The sequence below is a fragment of the Coffea arabica genome, chromosome 7c (assembly GCF_036785885.1).
Source record: "Coffea arabica cultivar ET-39 chromosome 7c, Coffea Arabica ET-39 HiFi, whole genome shotgun sequence".
NCBI lineage: Eukaryota > Viridiplantae > Streptophyta > Magnoliopsida > Gentianales > Rubiaceae > Coffea > Coffea arabica.
The window spans coordinates 2856504-2878734 of NC_092322.1; the positions used below are offsets into that span (position 1 = coordinate 2856504).

The following is a 22231-nucleotide window of genomic DNA, read 5'->3' on the forward strand; positions in this document are numbered from 1 at the left end:
TACATTCTTGTAATTGTCAACGATCTTTTACATTTCATGTCTCTGAATCGGACAATTTTTTTGATGGGCAATAGCTGTAGGGTCGAACAGCGAATTCCTTTATGCACAAGTCCGATTAGGAAAACCAAAATCGCTTTGCACCCAACGCTAGCGCGGCCCAAGTGCCCAACTGCCTAAGGGGCTACCCGGAATTAACGAAAACCATGAAACCCTCTCGCCTGACTGCGACCACAGTCCACCGTCAAAGAACTACGCACTGCTCGCTCGACTGCGGCACCGACTCACCAAGGTTTAAGAAGGGTTTAAAGTTTGCTATTGGCTTATTCTCCAATCGAAATGCCCACCCGGTCGTCTATATTCCACATTTGTTTTTTTGATCACATGAACTTCTACTTCGAAAATTTTCTTTCCCCATTTTGCATCTACTCTCCAGTCTATCTATTCAACTAGGCTTCCCCTCTGCATTAAACATTTATTCCTCACAATTTGATGTCCAGCACCAAATCCCCCATTTCTCTGAATATCAACATTGGTCGCTTGACCCCCAATCCAGTTTATAAACCGAGAATTTTTTTACTAAAACCGCCCGAGATTTCCACCGTTATGTGGAAAAATATAGCAAAACTAGTCTCTTCCAGAACCCTCAGAACCCAAGAATTTGGTTCCATTTTTAATCCTCACTCTCTACCTCGAACTTACAGTTTTCTTGGGTTTTCCCAAGATTCTATTTTTCCTGAGAAATTCAAGTTTTCAACTCTTGACTTCAATCCCTGCTCCGGCAACGGATTTCTAGAACAGGGTTTTCGAAAAGTTGGTGAGTTTTCGACTAGGGATGAGTTTTTGGCCAGGCCAAGTTTGAATTTTGCGAGGAACCAAATTAGCATCAATGGTCTGAGCCAGAAAAGCTACGCAAGTCTGGCCGAGGCGATTGCAGTTTCATCAACTGATGTGGAAGAAGATACTTCTGTAGTTGCCGCAGATGAGGTTCATGAATTGTTGAGTGAAATGAAAAAGGAGGACAGAAGGCAGATGAGCTTTCGGTGGCGCAAGCATCATAGAGCAGTTTATGGAATGGGCAGTAAGAAGTACCATGCGCTGAAAAGGAGGCAAGTGAAAATTGAGACTGAGGCATGGGAACAAGCAGCTAACGAGTACAAGGAGCTGTTGAATGATATGTGCGAACATAAGTTAGCACCAAATTTGCCATATATGAAGTCGCTTTTTTTGGGATGGTTTGAGCCTTTGTGCAGTAAGATTGCTGAGGAGCAGGAGTTATGTAGGCTGCGGAAAAGCAAGGCTGCCTATGCAAAGTATTTTCATCAGTTGCCAGCTGATATGATGTCAGTCATTACTATGCATAAGTTGATGGGATTGCTGATGACAGGAGGTGAGCATGGCAGTGCAAGAGTAGTACCAGCTGCTTGTCTAATAGGTGATGCTATTGAACAGGAGGTTAGTGAAATAGAATATTTTTCACCTAATTACTTTGGTTTCAAAAGCATAACTTAAGATGGAGGGTTCGCCTTTTTCTAAAAGCATGTTCTGCAGGTGCTGTACTTGATTCATCCTAAATTGCTCTGATTGACATGTAGTGATTTACAGACGTAAGTGGTGAAATCTCAGGTCACTAGTTCAACTTTATTAAGAATTACCAATCAGGATATCATGTAATGTAATTGAAGAAGTGTATTCCCTTCTTTATACGAGTTTGTAAGAAAAATAGGCGGGAGAAAGAGATCATCTTGTTAGACATATCTATAAATTGTTTCATGTGGACTGCAAAATGATTGTGATCTTGGTTTGTGTGATTGATACTCCAAATGCCACAGGGTAGAAGCAGGATAAGATTTATTAGGTTGTTACTGAGCTTGCTATATTCACGTGACTGTGAAGACATTATGATATTGTGACAGGCAAGAGCATGAACTGAATGTAGCTATTTAAAATTTTTGTAACAATATTGGCATTTTGAGGATTTTAATTTATAATTGCTATAGTTATGGATGGATGCTATATACCAATGAATTTGACATCACAGTTTAAAACCCTGTGTGAGCCTCTGAGGCAAAGATGGTTTTGTAGATATGTTGGATAACCTTAGGTCTTAAAACGAAACAGGTAGAAAAAAATTTATACGTTTCCTTATTGAGATTCTCGTTGGCAGATCATATGCATCCTTTAATTGTTATTGCTAATAGAAATAATTGGTACTATATGTGGAGTTTGTAAAGTTCTTTGCTTGTATAGACTTTGAAGCTGGGGATGTTTATATGTATTTCTTAGCGAGTGTATGGATCATTTTGGGACTGATGTTTTGTTGTGTAATTTGCTAGCATTTTGGCTTGCCTGACATACTGATGAGAACAATGGCCTATGTATGCTTGTCATGTTCACAAACATACTGTAGAGTTTTCTCAATATTGGGATGTTGCCAGATGTTTCAAATCTGGTTCCTGCAATAATTTATGTAGTTTTTATTCTGTAAAATTTTTGATCTGTACAGATTAGGATACACAAGTTTCTGGAGAAAACCAAGAAGAAAAAAGTAAATGAAGAGATGAAAATGGAAGGAGATATGACTACCAGTGTAATTCAAGAACAAGAGAAACTACGGCGAACTGTTACAAATTTGATGAAAAAACAAAAGCTGCATGTGGTGCAGCAGATAGTGAAGGGTCAAGATGATTCAAAACCCTGGAGTACAGAGGTTAAAGCAAAGGTTTGATCTAATCTGATACTTGACATAGGGAGTTTATGAAGCTTTAGTTTGAAACTGTCTTAATGTGCAGCTTTTATTTATGCTTGTAGGTTGGGAGCCGTCTCATCGAGTTGCTTCTGCAAACAGCATACATTCAGTCTCCAGCTGATCAGTTAGCAGACTGTCCACCTGATATTAGGCCTGCATTTATACACACATTTAGAACTGTAACCAATAATACAAAGTAATGATACTTTTCCTTTAGTGGTTTTTCCTGTCTATTATTACATCTTTAAAGTGCTTATGGCCTTCTGTTTAAGTAGGAGTCCTAGCAGAAGGTATGGCATCATCCAGTGTGATCCTTTAGTCCTCAAAGGCCTTGAGCGAACTGTAAGTATATGTAATTATTCTTGAATTTGAAGCGTTCTTAGAAATGAACTGCAAATAATTTAGAACTTGGGGTAAATTTGTTGTCTTACGATGAAGGTTCCTTGCTATGTCACCTTAAGTTTGTTGATTTATCATACATTGTCTCATCTTTAATTTAGGTTTCTTCCTGAGATTTGTCATATTTATGAACAGGCCAGGCACATGGTTATCCCTTACATGCCAATGTTGGTACCTCCAGTCAAGTGGACAGGGTACTGCAATTTTAAATTCTTTTTATTTTCTAGGATTGCAACACCCTGTCATATGTAAATTCAATTTAAGTCTAACTGCACTATTATGCTGCTTGCCTTTCTCTTTTGATTAGTTAAATGTGAAACCAAAAAGACTTGGCTCTATGTGTTCTTTAATTTACCCAAAAATTGTAGCATAACCCCTGTTTTAAACCAGTCTACTCGAATTTGTGTTGTGTGTGGTATGGAATATTCATTTGTTGCATTCATCTCTAACAATGTAAACAAGGGACTTACTCCATATATATATGTATGTATTTATGTAAGTATGTATGTATATGTATGTATGTATAGTTAAAAAGCTGAGGAATTCAAAAGGTGCCTTGATTCTTTTCAAGGCATCTTCTGCCAGAAACTTGAAGGAGCGGAATTTGATTGCAACAGATTGTTTGCATTGCTGTATAACATTCTATGGATTAAGAATGTAGTACCATAGCCTAAAAGATAAATAGAAAATCAGCCTGTTTATTACCTAGAATTGCCCATACCACCACCGGTCTGGTGGGAGAAAAAAATTGTTTGGTGTGTAATTGAAAGATTGGTTGTGGAGACTTGAGGTTCAGAATCTGCTTATGCTTATTTTAGCTGAGAGTACAGCCTAGTACTATATTCTGAGAAACACTGCCAAATTCTAAATGCTTGTCAACAAGTGTCATCTTCACTGAAAATCCTCTTAGGGCTTCCACTGGAAGAACAATATTTTTGTAAGGGAGGAAACAAACCTGCGGTTTATTTTATTTTATTTTCTTTAATTTTGTTTTGTTTTGTTTTTGTTTTTGGCTGACAGGTCTTTGTTTTGCAGTTATGACAAAGGTGGCCATCTGTTTCTTCCTTCGTATGTCATGCGCACACATGGTGCAAGACAGCAACGTGAAGCAGTCAAAAGGGCACCAATTAATCAGTTGCGACCAGTCTATGAGGTTCATAAACCTGCAATTTCTCTTCTTCAACTGTCCTGTAAGGGTGGCACACATCTTCTGCTGACAGTATGATATGCAATGTGCATCTTGTACCTTTTGTGTGGGCAGGCCCTGGATACACTTGGAAACACCAAATGGAGGGTGAACAAAAGGGTCCTCAGTGTGGTAGATAGGATATGGGCTAGCGGAGGTCGTCTTGGTAACTTGGTTGACCGCAATGACGTAGGTTCTATGATATTATGTGCTTTTTTTTTTCCCTTAATGTCATTTTTAGGTCAGAAGCCTGTTCTAGTCAGTTGCAAAGATAAATTTTAAACAAAATATGCGAATTTTTCTTATTATGCAGATCGCTTTGCCAGAGGAACCTGAAACGGAGGACGAAGCTATACTGAGGAAGTGGAAATGGAAAGTTAAATCTATCAAAAAAGAAAACAGTGAAAGGCACTCACAACGTTGTGATATAGAGTTAAAACTTGCTGTATGTTGGAAAGTTTTCTTTGTTTTTTATGGCCTTTTCCAATATATATTAAGCAAAATTTGCATGAACTTGATAAGAACTGTTGAACAGGTGGCCCGAAGAATGAAAGATGAAGGAGGTTTTTTCTATCCACACAACCTTGATTTTCGAGGCCGTGCATATCCAATGCATCCACATTTAAATCATCTGGGATCTGATGTATGTAGAGGTATGCTTGAGTTTGCAGAGGGACGTCCTCTTGGAAAGTCAGGCCTGCACTGGCTGAAGATACACTTGGCAAATTTATTTGCAAATGGTGTAGATAAATTATCTAATGAGGCTAGAATAGCCTTTACTGAAAATCACCTGGAGGATATATTTGATTCAGCTGACAGGCCACTTGAAGGACGACGTTGGTGGTTAAATGCTGAAGATCCATTCCAGTGTTTGGCTGTATGTATAAATCTCTCAGAAGCCTTGAGAAGCCAGTCTCCTGAGACAACTATTTCGCATATTCCTGTTCATCAGGTATCAGTTTGCCATGCAATGACAATCCCTGGTTTTGACAAATTTTTGATGGCATTTTGTGGTGAAGATTAACACTGAACTTCCCGACAGCATTGATTATTTGACCTACTACATTTCTTTTTGAGCTTTACGCTTTCTAATCTCTTAGTTTTCTGAAAGAGGGACCTCTAGGTTTGGCATATAGCATCAATTTATTTTTTTTCTTTCAAGTGTTTCAGCTGGATCTCAATTTCTTTCTTTGTGTTTGTTAGATATGCAATTATCATTTCTGAGGCTCACCGCTGATAAAATATTCTTTCTTGTTTTCTTTGTGTCATTCAATTATTCAGGATGGTTCCTGCAATGGTTTACAGCACTATGCTGCTCTTGGAAGAGACAAGGTAATGGCCCTTTCTTTGTCCTGTGTATGCACAACCCCCCCCCCCCCCCCCCCCCCCCAAAACCCAAAAAAAAAAAAACCAAATTTTCTCTTCTGTTGTCACTTGTTTGTAAATGAATGGCCAATGAGTTGTTCAGGTCAATCTTTAAAGAACAACAAAACCTTGTTTTCTATTCTTGAGCATTTAGCTATATTTGGGGTGACAGTTAACAGAAAGTGCAATTATTAAACCTAGTAAAGTCCCATGTAGTTTTAAAGTGTCATGTCCATTTGATTTGGGTCATCTGTTGTTCTCTGTTGACAATAAGACTTCTAGATATGTCTTGAACATGTTGTGATTTTTCATCTCTCTTCAATCGTTTTTGGTTGGTGAAATCCTTCATGCAGTTAGGAGCATCTGCTGTTAATCTGGTGGCTGGAGAAAAACCTGCTGATGTTTACTCAGGAATAGCTGCTAGGTAATCTGCTTTTAATTGGTTTATTTATCAGTTTATGTGAAGTTGATGCATGCAGTGATTTTAACATTTCTAATCTTGTATCAACTACAGATATTCGGACCCTGTTTCTATTGCGTTTTAAAAAAAACAAGGATAAAAGGATTTCCAACTATTTTTCTTCTCAGCTTGCTAAAGTTTCACCATTCAACTTGAAAGTTGAAGCTGAATGCGATAATAGGAAATGATACATGATTCTGTTTTTTGATGATATCTTCTTTTAGGCTCTCAAATTTTCTTTTCTTTGGGTGATTGATATCATCTAATGGTTGAAATGTCTTTATTGCTTGAGTTCAGCTTTTGCATGCAGCTTCATTTACAAACTATTTTCTGCAACTACTTAAACTGGTAAAATTAAGTTCACAAGAATACTACTTGTTTTCTTGGAGTTTACGTAATTTTAACTTATATTGATGCCTTTTTTGAGCATATAAAAGGGAACTTTTGTAATTAGAAGACTGAATATTTTTTGAGTTCTTTCTGACAGGGTGCAAAGCTTACTGAAATATAATCCTTTGAAGGTTGAACCCTATATGGTTGTCATTTTACCACAAAAAAAAAAAAGCTTTGAATTATTGTAACTTTTCTGACCCGTTCAGTATCCTTTAGGAATTGCAAAACAGTGCAATTTCTTGAGAATTTATGGTTTGCCTGCACTTTTAAGTTCGTGGTGCAAGTCATTCTGTTGAACATCATAAACTGTTAATGCAGAGTTCTGGACATCATGAAGAGAGATGCACAAAAAGATCCTGCAGTTTTTCCAGATGCATTGCGAGCAAGGGTTTTAGTCAATCAGGTTCTGCCTTTCTCTTTTTATGGTTTTATGGAAATTATGGTCGTCTGATTGTTTGTCATAGATCTTGTATCGTTTAAAGTTATGTTTTCAGCATTTGCTGGTCCTGGCGAGGAGTTTGACAAATATAGTCTTTCACCATGCATTTTCTTGCTCATGTAGATTGATCAAAATGATATTTCAAATCTATAGTAGTTGGTAGGTTCACTGCTTGCTAATCCTCCTGTTAATAGCTTTGCAAAGTGGCTAACTGCCTGTATTCTGATTGAAATTTAGGTTGACAGGAAATTGGTCAAGCAAACAGTGATGACCTCAGTGTATGGTGTAACCTATATTGGTGCTCGTGATCAAATTAAGAGGAGATTGAAGGAGCGTGGTGCAATTGCTGATGATGCAGAGCTCTTTGGTGCGGCTTGTTATGCTGCAAAAGTATGGACAAGACGCTGGTCTTATATATTAACTCAATCTTACTGCATTTGATGAATTATAATGTTAGATGGAACGAGCATGATCATGCTCATCTATGCGTGAATAGTTGGATCAAGAAAAGGCTGTGTGCCATGCTTATCTGATGATGTATTAATAGTAAGAGTACCTCCCTTTAGGTTTAGTCTCTCATTCAGCTAAAACCAGTTGATATACAACTTCAAATTGAGCTTTTTGGGAAATTGAGATTGTGTTAGTGGTGATTAAATGTGTAATTTGCATTTTTGCCTTGACATCAATGGGGACTTTGAGATGGACATTAATATTCAATGTCTTGACTCGATCAGAAATGTGATGAATTTAATATTTGTATCAGGAATTAGAATCTTCTCAATGACCTGGTTAGATTAGGAGCTTGTGAGTAATACGACAGCATTCCTCCTGTAACTTAAGATGATTCATGATTCATAAGTACTCATGCATGTGTCATTCAATCAAAGATTTATCCACTCCATGATAACACCTCTTCACTGTTTGGTACATTGGTAGGTCACCTTGACTGCATTAGAGGAAATGTTTGAAGCTGCACGAAGTATCATGAGCTGGCTTGGAGAATGTGCAAAGGTGTGTACCAGAATGCATTTGATTTTGTATAATCGTGGATGGTACCTGGTGAATTTATTTATCAACAATCTTCTGAATAGTGAGTGGTTAGTTTAGTGGAAATCAGACATCATTGGCAGTGGTTTTTTGGTAGATTTCCTCCAATTGACTTCTCTGCTATGACACCGTACCTTTCTTTTCTGCCTAGAGGAATTTCTAAATTAGGCCAAATGAAAATTTCTCTGCATTGCTCCAATAATCATCTTATGTGCAATATAAAGCAGATGATATCTGATCTAATGTTTTTTGTGTAACCTATATACCAGTTTAGCTGAGCTCTTCTATTACAATCTTGTCTTGTCTTCAAGAGATATCTTATATGAAGACTTCGAAAATATTAACCGATACAAGGCAGTTATCCTATCTTCTTGTGCATTGTTTTCCATCATAATTTTAGTGTCTATATGAGGTACACTTTGATAAGAATGATTCCATTTTGAGTTATGGACTAAATATTGCTCATAGAATTTATTTTGGTAATTGTCTCATTTAGTTGCTTGGTCCTGGAAAATCACCAACTAGCCATCTTTTCCTGTCCATTAACCAAAAAGCCGTGACAGGTTATTGCATCTGAAAACCAGACCGTTAGGTGGATGACTCCACTTGGACTTCCTGTTGTGCAGCCCTACCGTCAACTAGGAAGGCATCTTGTGAGTATTGGATGTTTTTCACATTATATCTTGTTTATCTTTTGTGGCCATTAATGTTTGTTTGATGTATAACTTTCATTTGCATGCAGATTAAGACTTCACTTCAGGTGTTGACACTGCAACGCGAAACAGAGAAGGTAGTAGTAATCTATGTTGTTGGTCCAAGTATGACTCTTAAAGCTTATCCATCTATGGTTGCAATGCAATTCTCACAGGGTGAATCAGTCAACAAGAGGATAATCTGGAGCTTTATTCATATTTGCCATAACAAAATGCATAGCAGACCTTACAAATGTTTGGCACTGTTTTTAGCAAAAGATTTACTTGTTGAGCCAAGCTTTCTGATAAAATTTGCTTACATACTTTAGAGGGTTATCCCATCAGGTGGCGGTGCTTGTAAGAAGACCATGCAAATCGCTTTGAAGTTTTTTCATCTCTCTTCACATAGACAATTTAAAGCATTTAAAGACGTCTAATCTTTAGCAGTTTGCAGTATATAGTTATGGGAAATCAGCTGCCATCAACAGAAGTCGAAATTGTTAGGTTTAGGACCTCTTGATTGTATTGGCATCTGTCTTGCCCTTTGTGGTGTGAGGTTTTTCCATTAACTTGCTAGATTGCTGGAGTAACTTCCTGATTTATTTTTTCCCCCCCTTTATGTGGTATAGGTCATGGTAAAGAGGCAAAGGACAGCTTTTCCTCCAAATTTTGTCCATTCCCTCGATGGTTCACATATGATGATGACGGCAGTTGCATGCAGAAAGGCAGGCTTGAATTTTGCAGGTTCTGCTCATACACTCCTTTTTGTTCCATTACACTCTTCCACAGCTCGCGGTATCTCTACTTGTGAAATTTTACTCCCTGTATAATGACCACAGGTGTTCATGATTCTTATTGGACACACGCATGTGATGTGGATGAAATGAACAGGATACTAAGAGAGAAGTTTGTTGAACTCTATGAAACACCAATACTTGAGAATGTAAGTATCCCCGCCATCATTAATTTGATATGCTTTTTGTTTCAACTAACAAAGCCTATAGTAAGGAATCTTTACCCCCGTATGGTCTGGGCAACACCACTTTAATATTAGTATGAAGTCTGAGCATCTTCTTCAGTATAATATGTCAAATCTCAAATGCCTCTGCTATTGATCTGGATAAGAATTGTGAAATTTTTTTTTTCTGTCATCCGATTGTTTGGCAGTCATCATTGGTTCCTTTGATTCAAATGACACGTGTGCTAAAGTAAATATTAGATTATCCTTACCTGCTACATCATTTCTTACTTCACCCGTGCCACTGGGCTTAAATATTTTATTCATCACACAGTTGTTGGAGGACTTTCAAAAGACCTTTCCGTCATTGTCTTTTCCAGCTTTGCCGGAGCGGGGTGACTTCGATCTTAAAGATGTTCTGGATTCCACGTATTTCTTTAACTGACACAATATATCCAGGAAAATTGAATGCCGGGCATTATATCGATACTAGAAATGCACATAGCATCTCTATGCTTTTACTGTGGTTCAATCTATCCATCAATGAGGATGATGAAGAGAAGACAAGAGCCTTCAACCAAAATACTGTACCGTCGAGCTGGCTCTGCAGTATCTAAGCGTAAAGTTTGATGCATGACATATCATTTCAGAGCCCGCGATTCTCTTATACACTTCAGTGTTGGGAGTTCCTGCACTCGGATGGATGTTTACAGGGAGATGTGCAAGTTCAACCTAAACGGGTATCAAGAGCTTTTGAGTGTTCTCAAGTTGATGTCGCATAGCTTCTGAATAAGACTATATGTATGACCGAAGGAAAGCGCAATAGCGTGCTTGCATAGCGTTGTTTCACCGTAAAGGGCTTTTGCCGAAAGCCCAGGCGATGATGTGTATATATATATTATGAATTCCCCGACGAGACGAGACTAACAAGAGACCGGAAAGCCGTAGGGATGCATCGAGGAAGTACCCACAAGGCGTCCGCCTCCGCCGTATATCCACAATTTTGCTGTACAGCAGTAATGCAGGTGCTGCTCAGGTCGCCTGCTTTACACCATCTCTCCTCCTCGTGTTTTTGTATATATAGAGCCGCATATTTGAGGCAAAGGGTCTTCGTTTCTTAATTCTCTCAGAATAGACCCAGAAACCACTAACTATGGTGGTAGTAGTAGTAGTAGACTAGTAGTAGTGTTTCTTTTCAACTGGCTCATTGACGGATTGATTGCCTCTTTCAAATAGAGGAAAAAAGTAGAAGAGAGTTAAAAGCACCTGAACTGCGAAAAGACAATAATGCCCTCAGTGAGGGACCCGGTTCACAAAAATGAAAAATGAAAAAAAAAGAAAAAGAAAAAAGAATAGCGTGAATGATAACTCTTCCAACAACGAGGGCAAGTCACCTACATATTAAAGCCTCTTTGTCACAATTTTGTAAGCCCTCTCAGTATTGGCGTTTCATCTAATATAATACGAATAACACTGAAAAAAAAAGAAGAAAAAGAACAACTTTCAATGCCACTCAAATATTTAACAAAACAAAGGCATTCCGTTGTTAACGAAGAAATCAAAGCGAAATTCCCATGGAATATAAATACCGAGTTGTACATAGAGGACCACTAAGGTGTACCAATCAAGCCTCGCACGTGCCACCGGTCAAGTCGATGTCCTTTCCTGCGCTCTGCAATGTTCTACATATGCATTGCCCTGCCTTGCCTGCTCCCCCATCTCAGATGCTTAATATTGACATTGAATAATAACCCAGAAAATAAAAAATAAAAAAAAACAGCACGCAAAATTTTTTTAAAAAAAAAAAGAAAAAAAAAAGTGCGTGTCAATTGTAGAAAGCAATCAAAGCGGGAAGGAAGTATAAGAATGTGTACACTAATTAATTACGAGCACGGATCGCAAAGTTGGCAGCTTTCCGTTTTCAGGTCTTTACAGAGGAACCTCCCGGGCCGGCATAATTTTTTACAGTGTCAATTTTTCAGCCAACTATTAGCACTTGATTGAGCGTAAAAGAGCTATACTGATTTGTTGCTTTAAGAATAAGAAAGAAAGACGTTTGGTGTTAGTACACTTCTCTGCAGAATAAAACTGCTCTTGAATAATGTTAATCAACTGCCGAGCGCCAAGCAATACCTGTGAAGGACTTTACCTGCATCTGCCACTTCATCATAAGTTTCAGTCAGTCTGCGGCAGATTGGCCTGAATTGAGATCCAAACTCAATACCCATAACGATCATTCAAAGATGTACGTCCATCGCCAGATTGGCCTGAATTGAGATCACATATGCGCAAGAAATGAGTATAGCAAAAGACATCAAAGTATCCTGCATTAAACAACCCTGCAATCAATAGGACTTTCACCTTCAGGAGGCACCCAGGACTCGTAATCAGGCTCGTTATTCAGAAACGATGGTCTCTCGGGACCAAGCAGTCTCTTAGGTTTCTTCTTGTCCTTCCTTGCTTGTTTGCTTTGGGGAACATTTTCACTATCTTGTTCCATCTCATCCGACGTATGGATTCCCCTCGAATGCTTCAATAGCAGAGCTACAGCATCTTCCGCCTTTATTTCAGCCTCCTTGTATGGTTCAGAATCCTTCACATCAGTGAGGTCCGACTTCTCAACGTGCTTCCGCTTCCTAACAATCAAACCAGGGGCTGCATTTTCAATTCCTGAGGTCTCCCTCGATTTTGCACCATCCGTATTTTCAAGAATTGCCTTCCTGTCTTTGTAGTCCACAAACTGATCATGCTCTTCCACATCTACTTGGCTTTCTTGTCTGGTCTCTTGCTCTTTTTGGCAGTCCACAGCACCAAGCCACTGGGCCTTGGCAACTGTATAGACAGCGGCTTCATCATCTGTTGCATCAGCCACATTCTCACTTGCTTCCAACCTATTGCTGGAATCTGCAGTTGCATCAATCTTGCTCTCTTTACTGCTGGATCTATTCTGTACTTTCTCAAGTTTGTCTGAACCACATACGGAGTGCTCTTGTCTGTGGCTTTGACGCTTTTCGGATGGTGACAACTCTACAGCATCAGAAGCAGCAACTACCACATTGTGTCTTGGTTCTTGTGCTTTTGATTCTCTTCGCCGAGCAGCTTCTCCCGTAGGATCAGCAACCTTCAGCAAGTATGAGACCCTATCCAATTCTGACTGCAGAGAGGCCAAGCCCTTTTCAAGCTTATCCTTCTTGTCAAATGCTGCCATCATTTTAGCAAATCAAAGATTACAATTTTTCAGTAAGATTTTAAGCAAAGCTGAACAGAATAAAAAATCTCAGCAATGTAGGAAATCAAATGTCATAAGAGATTATTTGAACTATTCGCAAAGCAGCACAAGAAGTTGTTCCACTAACAACCGACAACTGATCAGCAAAATTGTTCCACTAACAACCGACAACTAATCAGCAACATTCATGACTCGAACAACACAAGGAAAAAGAACAGCAAAATCAGAAAGCTGTTTTGGGGATTGTGTGGTGTCTAGTCTCATAAGGGCAAAGGGACAAGCGAAGAGAAAGAAACAGCATTTGTTGAATGCTGGGGATTGGAGGAAATAGCAACTGGAAGGAGAAGAAACAAAAAAAAAAAAAAAAAAAAAAAAAAGGAAAAGAGAGAAGATGTTTAAAGGAGCATAGAAGGACAAATAAGAAGGGTTTATCAGCAAATAAAACAAAACTAAGAACTGGGTCACCTAAAACTAAAATGCTGCTAAAAAATGTCTAACCAACCATTTTACTCACCTAGCTGAGATGATACGCTGGACATATATGCATCAAGTGCATCTCCTTCTTCAGCAACTTCTCTTTTGGGCACACTTTTGTCCTCATTCAGAAGTAAGTTTCTCGTGTCTTCCATCTCTTTAAGAATGGCTTCTTTCTTTTCAAGAAGAGAGTCAGCAGTCTCAATCGATTGGTTTTCTCCACTCTTCTTCTTAGAAGGCTTCTGCGTCCGGTCATAGAAATCATCATCATCACTGTTAAGCATAAGATGTTAGCTAGCCATCCAAATGTACCAAATTCACAAGTTCAGTTTTACTGTGCTTTGATCTCCTTCCTCAGAAAGCATGAACCAAACCTGTAGATCTACAAGCCACAAAGATTGCGACCTCTTTTTCTTTTTGTTTTTGGGGGATGAGGAAATTTTTGAAGCTCAGCTTGTTTGAGGGGAATTTGCACGATATAGAATTGAGTTAAATTTTCTAGTTAAAGATAAGAAATTAGCATTAAACCAACCAATTCCAACTTACCTCAGGTAATCTTCTTCATTGTCCTCTGTCGCCCCTTGTCTCTTACCACGTGTTGTCTTTCCAGCACGAGCACCAAGGCTTTCTCGAATACTTTCATTTAACGTCTCTTCCAAGTTTTCAAGCTCTTCCATGATCTAAGCAAATTTCAGCAACAGAATTCATAAAACAAGTCAAGATTCAGCAAAAAGCAAATGCATTATGATGATGAAAATAATGAGAAGCAGAAAGCTACAACTAACGGTTACCCAAACAATAGTCAAGTCCCAAGTAATTTAAGAAAAATTCTTAAACGAGAATCATGGAAAAGCATTTCCATGAACTGACCACAGGAAGACTTTTTTTTTTGGGAAAATTTTCTTCAACATAAAATAGACAAAACAAGAAAGAGCATAGAGACAAATATTTAAATACATTGTTCAACCCATTCACTAATACATACTTGTGATATCCTCTGTTCATTCCTAGCAATCTGGGTCTGTTGTCCCTGCGTCAACCCACCTTGAGCAATGTCCTTGGCCCGAATAGCATCTATCTCTTTCTTCATATGAGCAATCTGCAAGCAAGCATTTTACGCAAATATCAGAAAAGAACCTTGAAATATGGCTTTTCTAAGCTATTTGATCAGGATGAAACTGAGGAGCCAGAACACAGTGGCATTCATTTCAAACGAATTATAGAATCTCAGGCATGAAATAGTGATAGGTTCAACAGAGCATCGGGCAAAACAAAAAGTTAACATGTCTTGTTACCTGCTTGCTCACATAGATCCCAAGTACATAAAGCCATTGACTAAGAAGAGAAAAATAAATGGGGAGCCACATCACACAGATACTAAATTGAGAAGGTAGAACACTCAGTGGTCAGAGTGAATAGACTCAGATGTGCATTCTTGTATGGAGACAGAATTAGAAAATTAAGCACAGAAGCTCTATATCCTGTCTGGATACTCAAAAATAGGCAATTTGTATGCATAAACATATCGAAACTCATGAATATGACTTTTTCCTTTTTCAACAGGTAGCATGCAATGGGTGGAAAGTCCAAGCAACACAAGTTGGAGACAATCACATACATCATAACAAATGGGCAAAAAGATATTTTCACAACAGATTGCAGGGCTTGAAAGAATCACTTCAAATACTCGTATAATGAAAAAATGAACCAAAAGATATTTTCATAACAAATACATCATCATGTGCAGTTCATCTTATACAATAATATTCCTAAAATATGAGATCAAGCAAAACCATTGCTCACCTTTTCAAGTCTTTTCATGACTTTTTCACGTGTTTTTTCCTGCTTCTCCGTAAGTTGTCCCTTGTAAGTTTGCCAAGTTATTTCATCAATTTCATCCTAAGCATCCGAAATAACTTCAGTTAGTGGAAAAGAAACTATAGAATATTATTATGGAGTAGATAAGAGAGGAACACATCCTCATTAAGAACAGAATAAAATAAAATTAAAAAAAAAAAGTAATTGCAAACAACAACATATAGACATTTATTCCAACGAAGCTGCTAATGAAATTTTTTTTTAAAATAATGACTTGCAACTATTCATTGAAACTTTGACAGTGAAAAGAGGTGCTAAGAAAGTCATCCAAACCTCAGCTTCTTCAATAGCATCCTCCTGCATGCCCCATGCTATACCATCAGCCAAAGATGCTTCAAGTTTTGCTCGTAAAAGTGATGCTTCCATATCTTGCATCTCCTGTCGGATCTTAGCAGTGCGTATAGTCTTCAAGTCAGCTTCCTTCAGCAGAAACAATAGAATAAATTCTCTGATTATATGGATATAGACACAGCTAAAACCTCGCCGAATAAGAATTTAGTGTAAGTGATTAGTTTTTGTGTGTGAGAGAGCTATAGTCACAAAATGATGAGAAAAGATTTTGTCTTACAGGTGGCATCAAGTCAGTTGGTCCTTGAAATATGTACAACCGAGATGAACTGCACAAAACAAATACCAATTAGAAGAAGACTCTCTCATAACCAACTATGACATTTATCTCAACTTGTTTACAAACAATACCCTGTAATGGAATTCAATAAAATAATGCTCCTGACACATCTAAATAACAAGTGGTTAAATCATATTCATCTATCCTCAAAATAACGACAAAAAGATACAACTAATTAGGCTGAAGAATCCACATCTCAATGAAATTTTTGATGAAATGATGACCAAAATGTATGACACAAAAACAACACCATAAAGAAATTGCTTACTGGCCAAAGCGAATCACATCACCAACATGCAACTCCACGTAAGCCTTTTTCTTCACCTAATATCTCAAAAAGTAGACAACAAATTAGAGCAATAGCATTCTAACAAAAAAATGTTGAACAATCAGTTGCAGCGGATATTGTCATCATAAAAGAACATAATCATTGCAACATGTAACACTTCAAAGTCTCAAAGAATTGAAAGCAGATTTTATTCTTAATCAGCAGTCTAGCACAAGTGGGTATAGGATAATTTCCAATTTGGAGGTTTACCAACTACACGCTATTATATGAATAAATGAATAGAAGTGAGTACCTCATTCTTGTTTATGAAAGTCCCGTGTGTGCTACCAAGATCATAGATATAAGCTTCTCCATTGCTCTTGAACTGGATAACTGGCAAAAATAAGAGATGAAACATTGTCTGTATCCATCTAGTCACCAAAAACTCGACAAGGGAATATGTGGCGTGTGATTGACGGAACCAATACAGCTTCAAGATTAAAACATTACATAATTAGCCAAACTATTGAATTCTTTTGCTTATTACACTGCATCTGAATGATGTAGAAGAAGAAGAGGACAGGAGACATTAGTTATTGGTACAGCATGGCCCAGAATACCAGGATGCCAAAAGGAGTTACTTTTCAATGACCTTATTTCAGAAATAACAATCTAGATAGGGGTCTTGGATTTGTTTGGAATTAGAAAAATTGTTAATTTCTACAGAGAACAAGGCTGTCAACAATGTGGTAAAGCAAAGAGGCCATCCGTGAACCTGGTTGTAGTACATGGCATAATGCTAAATGTGGGGCATCATTACATCCATCATAAAATGTCACCTTCAGGCCAGTACGATTTAAATATATGACACAACACAGACCAACTAGACAGGGAAGATAAAACGCAAAATTGTACCATAAAGACAAATGAATAAAAATCTTTACCAGCATGGAACCGTGAGATCGTTGGATGCTCAAGGACAAAATCACAGAGTTCAACACGCCCAAACATGTAAGCCCCCTTCTTGTATCTGGAACATCATAAGAACAATCATGCAAACTTTGAAATTTACATGAAACCAGCAATTACAGTAACAGTTGCTCCCTCTTTTCTTTTCTCAAAAGCAGAACATAAACAATCAGGTAGACAATTAAAACACAAAAAGACCAGCATCAATTCCCAAAAATTTTAAATGCAAACACATGGCAAACAATAAGTATCCGAATTAAGTTAACTGATGGATATTCGGTGCCCCTTTCAACAGAGTAAAATTATTGAAGCATAAGCAGGCAGCCAGCTCCTGAACTCAAATGCTTAAATTTGCACGAAAAGTATCTCTAAATTCTACAGTTCAGCATTTTCTGCCAACAGAAGGACAAGTACCTTTTTCTTTTCAACAATTTTTCTGGGAGAATATAGCAGTATAAGAAAGACAGAACAAGTTGGAAGTTTTACAGAAGACATACACATCGAATTGGTCAATGATGGAGCCATCTTTGAGAACTTCAAGAGAATAGTGATGGCAAGGGGGCCCGTTCCACTCTGGAACTTTATAAGGCACTGCTATATCCGTAGAATTACTAAAGCCTTTCTCTTGTTGTCTCCCAGTTTGGCTAGTGTCTTTTGTGGAGCTGGAGCTGGCGCCCTCTTTGGAATCAACAGTCTCAGAAACAGAATTATCAGCTTCGGAAGGCTTTGGTTGGGGGGTATCGGCAGAACGTTCCGCGGCGGGCGCTGGTTCTGGAGCGTTGTGAATTTTAGGGGGAGGGGGACCCATTGAAGACGTATCAGCTGTTGATTGGGATGCGGAGGATGAAGAAGCAGCAGCACTTGAAGCTGAAGGTTCTTCTGGGTTTCTGGCTTGGGACTGGGAGGTGGTGGAGATGGGGTTTCTAGGTGGTGGCGGACCCATGGCAATGGTCATTTTCTTCTTGGGGTTTTGGAGAGAGAGGGAAGATGGTTGAAGAGGACGGAAGCACAAGAAGATCAGAGAACTGAAGAAGCGGAGGCTTACCGATGGTCAGACCTGATCGAGGTGGAATTGGGAACTTCCGGAGCTGCAAAATTGCGTGAATAGTCCGACCCGGCTTTTATCCATTTCTTGGGCCCACCAAGTAACCGACCCCATTTTTGACAAAAAAACAAAAAAAAAAAGTAACCGACACCCACACTATTCTAATTCTATAGTAGGGGGAGCTGAAGAGGTCCAAAACAATTAGGACGGAGGGACTAAACTACTGTCAAATCAAACATGTGTCTACGCATTCATTGATTAATATTTAAAAAAAAAATCTGAATGTTTTAGAAGGTAAGTAAGGAAGTTTGATTTCTTGATCTATACCTAAGTAAAATTTTAAAATTCAATATTTCTATAAAAGTTTGAATTTTTTAGAATATAAGCAAGGGAATTTGATTCCTTGACCTACACCCAAGTAAAGTTTTATAATTCTCTTGATAATAAGGGGATTGTGCTTATTCCTTCACTCTTTTTTTACAAATCCAGGTGCATGCGACTGATAAAAAGATATTGAAATTAATTATTTTTAAATTTTTCGGGTCGTGTTTATTCCTTCAATTTTTTTTTACACACTCAAGTATGTGCAACTAATAAAAATATATGAAAATAATTTTTTTTGGTTGGAAAGTAGTAGTTTAAAATAGTTCAATTATTCGGGGCGTCCTTGTTCCTTGACACCATGTTTTCTTGGTTAATGGTCAATGGATATTGGATCGTGCAAAGGCATGATTAGACCAATATATCATGCCAGCGTCTCGAAGGCCATAATCTGGAAGTCATGCACCCGTTTATCACCAAGGCAAACACGTTTTCACTTGGGAAAGTAGGATGTTGCGCGAGCGCACACAAGCAAAAAGAAGAAGAGAGGCAAATTAAGTAGAATCAGAATCAAATATCAGGAAGAAAAAATTGTAATTGTATTCATGGTGGTGGGGTTTGGTACACAGATTGTACTTTTGATTCTAACAAAGAAACATATTTATCGAGCATAGAAATTACAGCTTCAAACTCCGTAACTTGGCGCTCTATTAAATCAATCTGCTGAACATACTCGTCAAAGCTTCCACTTTTGGACTTCAGCTGATCCATGAAAACTCTCAATCCAGAAGCCACATCACCAAAACCTTTATACTCTTCTGCCACTCTCAGATTCATTTTCTCCAACAGTTCCAATAGATTGTTCGTTCCCTGTGGCACAATATCATCATGAAGAGGTTGGAATGAAAAAGAGCTACTGCATAATCTAGACAACACGCACATGTACAAGCATGAAAAAGGAAAATAAGCACATCCATATATAGCTTAATGAAGCATAAAAATAAGATTTATCTACAATGCAGGGAAACGCAATTTACCAGGAAAATTCACCAACTTCAACATTTCTCCAAGTAGAACATTTTTTGCACAAATTCCCATTACCAGCATACCATCCATCTCAAAGATTCAAAGACAAATACATATGTAACCGTCTAAAATTAAGATAATTGTAACTGTCTGAGATCATATGCTTCTGGGGCATTTACTCTTCTCTATCATAACAAGCTCAATTTTCAACCATAAGACTCTCAACACTAGGTGGAAGAAACTATTCCCAATACATGATGGCTGCCTGGTATTTCACTGAATGCATGTCTTCGGACTCTCACAATCACATTATAAGAGTATCTAGCAGCAAATCCCAAAGTGACTAACCAAATCAATGAAGCATAAAACATTCTTTGGGATTTAGATAAAGAATGATGGCCTAGAAAGCTGAATTTCCTTGAGGTTAATCCTAATCACAGATGCTTCAGAAGATGCTCCTCTGTGTAGCAGGCTGGCATTCATCAAGTCACTCCATACTCCAAGTCAACCTCAAATCCGCTTCATAGCTAGATTTGCTAAAACGTACATGTTCAAGTATAAACATGCGATGAGGACAGTCAAGTTCCTGAAAAAACATTTTAAAAATTCCTTAAATATCAAACAGACCGCAAACCCAAGACCACTCCCCTTTCCCATTACTCTACCCAACTCTTTTCTCAACACCCCACGCACTAAGTCCAAGCACTCTGAAACTAAAAGACATGCAGCTCCCCATCTCACAGCATCACCAACACAAAATTCTTCCGCCTCACTGCTCCACCCACCATCAACAACTACCAACTCCCGCTATAACCCTTTTCATCTCAGTGCAACTGCGTTTTAATGATTCCCCATAAAACTTTCCCTCCATTCATTCCCGATACCTTACCTTTCAAAACACTCGGGCCTCCATAAACCATGCCATTATTTCTAGACAAGCTGAGCCACTTCCCCTCCATCTTGCTAAAACTATACTGCCTGTTGCTTGGCAAATCACGTATTCCAGCTAAAAAAATGCAAATAACAACATGTATTCACTATCAAACAATTAAGGCTTCTGCCTCGAGAAGATAACAAATTACAAAACAAGAATGCTAAGACCGCCTAGCAGCTGCACCTTCAAGGTACTGTTTTAGATATTATTGGGTGATGGGCCTAAATTTGTTGTGGCGTATCAAATAAAATGGCCTTCATAGCTTGGAAATTTTGTTTGTGTTAAATCCTCCTAACCCTCTCCCGAAAAATTATCAGCCATGATATCACAAATTTACTATACAAATTGACTCTGAACCAAGATACATCCACAAGCTTATTAAAATTATACAGAAAGAAGTAATAAAGATCATATAATTCTTAAAAGAAATCGAGCGAGCTATCTGAACTGTACCTGAAGCTCGCCCTTGACCATAGTAGAAACATTGATGAAGAGATCGTTGAGCGATTCAGCCAGCTGGTCACTCTTGTTCTCCGCTCCAGAAGCCATGCACGGGCTTGCTGCAGATTGTTTGGGAAGGGAATGGGGGGGGAGGCAGGAGTTGGGAACCGGAGAAGCAGATGGAATTTGGGAAGGAATAGGGTGAAGAGAAAAGCCGACTTGGCCACTATTTGCCTACTTTTAATTGATTATAGGCATGTTAATGGGTGGGTTAGACTTAAACCCATTAAATTTATTTGTACCCAATTTTTAGACCAGGACTCGATGCCCGAATGAATCTGGGTAGCGTAATTTTTTTTTCCCCCTGCAATATACAAGTACACGTTAAAAAAAAAAAAAAAGAAGATATATATGGGTTTTAAATATTATAATTTTTATAATTCAATTATCATTTTCAATTAAAATTAACACTGGAATGTTGAAAGAACTACAATCTAACAATATCAAATATTGTGAACCAACTATGGGTCTAGTAGGTTTATTTTGTATAATTGAAATTCTATCTAAACCATGATTCTTTTACAGAATTCGAATATAAATACAGTTTGGATTTAAAAATACAGACTCAAACTCATTAAAAAATAATAATAATAATAATAATAATAGGTTTCATTTAGATCTAAGATTGTACCTATTGATACGTCCAATAAATCTCAAAAGGAAATCAGCTATCCAATTAGGCAAATTATTGGTGTTGTAAACGAATTATCTACTAGGATTCTTTCAAAAGTATATCAAATGAAAATAAAAAAAAAGAGGTATTTGCTTATTGATATGAAGAACAAGATGCCAAGCATAAATATGTTTCAATATTTTTCAAATTAGAATGAATGTGAATAATTGATTTTTATACATATTTTTTTCCCTCAAGTAGCAAGACTGTGACTTACTCTGATTTTTTTTTTTTTTTTAAGTTTAAGGTCCCTCAAACACGTGTGAGTAATTTAACATATAAGTGCATTATTGGTTTTCAATATGCAAACATGCTTTTAGCTTAAAGAGGGGAAAAATATTATTTTGATTAAAATCCAAATATAAACTAGGTATGGATGTCAAGTTTTGAGCTAATTCCACTTAAAATAAAGAAAGGTGATGCTTACAGAATAGTTTTGATAAAAAAAAATTATAAAGTATTTGATAAATAAATCAATTTTAGTTTTTGTTTAATAAGAAAGAAGAAAGCAAACCATGCACTACGATATCGCCATCCATAGAGATTAGGGAAATTCAAGAAAATTTTCTTATATTTGAAGTATAAAGTAAACGCGCGTTC

At 37.7% G+C, this 22231-nt stretch overlaps 3 protein-coding genes across 10 annotated transcripts; 1 reads left to right on the top strand and 2 right to left on the bottom strand.

Moving 5' to 3' along the window:
• Nucleotides 1-58: 58 nt before the first annotated feature.
• LOC113698893 (DNA-directed RNA polymerase 2, chloroplastic/mitochondrial-like) lies at nt 59-10950 on the top strand. Of its 2 annotated transcripts, none has more exons than XM_072057139.1 (19): nt 59-1452; nt 2504-2719; nt 2809-2942; nt 3022-3088; nt 3281-3339; nt 4181-4298; nt 4407-4520; nt 4645-4776; nt 4867-5283; nt 5613-5663; nt 6050-6120; nt 6868-6952; nt 7226-7378; nt 7925-7999; nt 8599-8688; nt 8778-8825; nt 9357-9471; nt 9567-9670; nt 10066-10950. In XM_072057139.1, the coding sequence occupies exons 1-19, from the start codon at nt 490-492 to the stop codon at nt 10300-10302; spliced, it is 3249 nt and encodes a 1082-aa protein (XP_071913240.1). In that variant the 5' UTR covers nt 59-489; the 3' UTR covers nt 10303-10950. The 2 variants fall into 2 exon arrangements, with proteins under 2 accessions (XP_071913240.1, XP_071913241.1); XM_072057140.1 differs by having other exon boundaries at nt 63-1452; nt 10020-10950.
• Nucleotides 10951-11038: 88 nt separating this feature from the next.
• Nucleotides 11039-18238, bottom strand: LOC113701772 (uncharacterized). Of its 7 annotated transcripts, XR_011817642.1 has the most exons (14): nt 17629-18238; nt 17107-17192; nt 16476-16555; nt 16163-16218; nt 15835-15883; nt 15540-15686; nt 15192-15287; nt 14374-14487; nt 13935-14068; nt 13429-13661; nt 12047-12886; nt 11560-11952; nt 11275-11392; nt 11039-11158 (listed from the first exon to the last, which is right to left on the bottom strand). XR_011817642.1 is itself a non-coding variant. In XM_027222556.2 (12 exons), the coding sequence occupies exons 1-12, from the start codon at nt 18084-18086 to the stop codon at nt 11903-11905; spliced, it is 2343 nt and encodes a 780-aa protein (XP_027078357.2). In that variant the 5' UTR covers nt 18087-18238; the 3' UTR covers nt 11168-11902. The 7 variants fall into 7 exon arrangements, 2 of the variants coding, with proteins under 2 accessions (XP_027078357.2, XP_071913243.1); XR_011817643.1 differs by lacking the exon at nt 11039-11158 and having other exon boundaries at nt 11168-11716; nt 11835-11952; XR_003451006.2 differs by lacking the exon at nt 11039-11158 and having other exon boundaries at nt 11168-11716; nt 11819-11952.
• An 834-nt stretch (nt 18239-19072) lies between these two features.
• On the bottom strand, nt 19073-21166 carry LOC113701396 (biogenesis of lysosome-related organelles complex 1 subunit 2). The gene is made up of 2 exons (XM_027222023.2): nt 20911-21166; nt 19073-19367 (listed from the first exon to the last, which is right to left on the bottom strand). The coding sequence occupies exons 1-2, from the start codon at nt 21004-21006 to the stop codon at nt 19101-19103; spliced, it is 363 nt and encodes a 120-aa protein (XP_027077824.1). The 5' UTR covers nt 21007-21166; the 3' UTR covers nt 19073-19100.
• Between the last annotated feature and the right edge of the window lie 1065 nt (nt 21167-22231).

Excerpts from the sequence above, each read along its gene's own strand:
- LOC113698893 (XM_072057139.1), top strand. The coding sequence starts at position 490 with ATGTCCAGCACCAAATCCCCCATTTCTCTGAATATCAACATTGGTCGC. Across the intron at positions 2,943-3,021 it reads ACTGTAACCAATAATACAAA|GAGTCCTAGCAGAAGGTATG; the intron begins GTAATGATACTT and ends CTGTTTAAGTAG. Across the intron at positions 5,664-6,049 it reads CTGCTCTTGGAAGAGACAAG|TTAGGAGCATCTGCTGTTAA; the intron begins GTAATGGCCCTT and ends TCCTTCATGCAG.
- LOC113701396 (XM_027222023.2), bottom strand. The coding sequence starts at position 21,006 with ATGGCTTCTGGAGCGGAGAACAAGAGTGACCAGCTGGCTGAATCGCTC. Across the intron at positions 19,368-20,910 it reads TGGTCAAGGGCGAGCTTCAG|GGAACGAACAATCTATTGGA; the intron begins GTACAGTTCAGA and ends ATTGTGCCACAG.
- LOC113701772 (XM_027222556.2), bottom strand. The coding sequence starts at position 18,086 with ATGACCATTGCCATGGGTCCGCCACCACCTAGAAACCCCATCTCCACC. Across the intron at positions 16,219-16,475 it reads CTTTCATAAACAAGAATGAG|GTGAAGAAAAAGGCTTACGT; the intron begins GTACTCACTTCT and ends TTGAGATATTAG. Across the intron at positions 14,488-15,191 it reads TCATGAAAAGACTTGAAAAG|ATTGCTCATATGAAGAAAGA; the intron begins GTGAGCAATGGT and ends GCTTGCTTGCAG.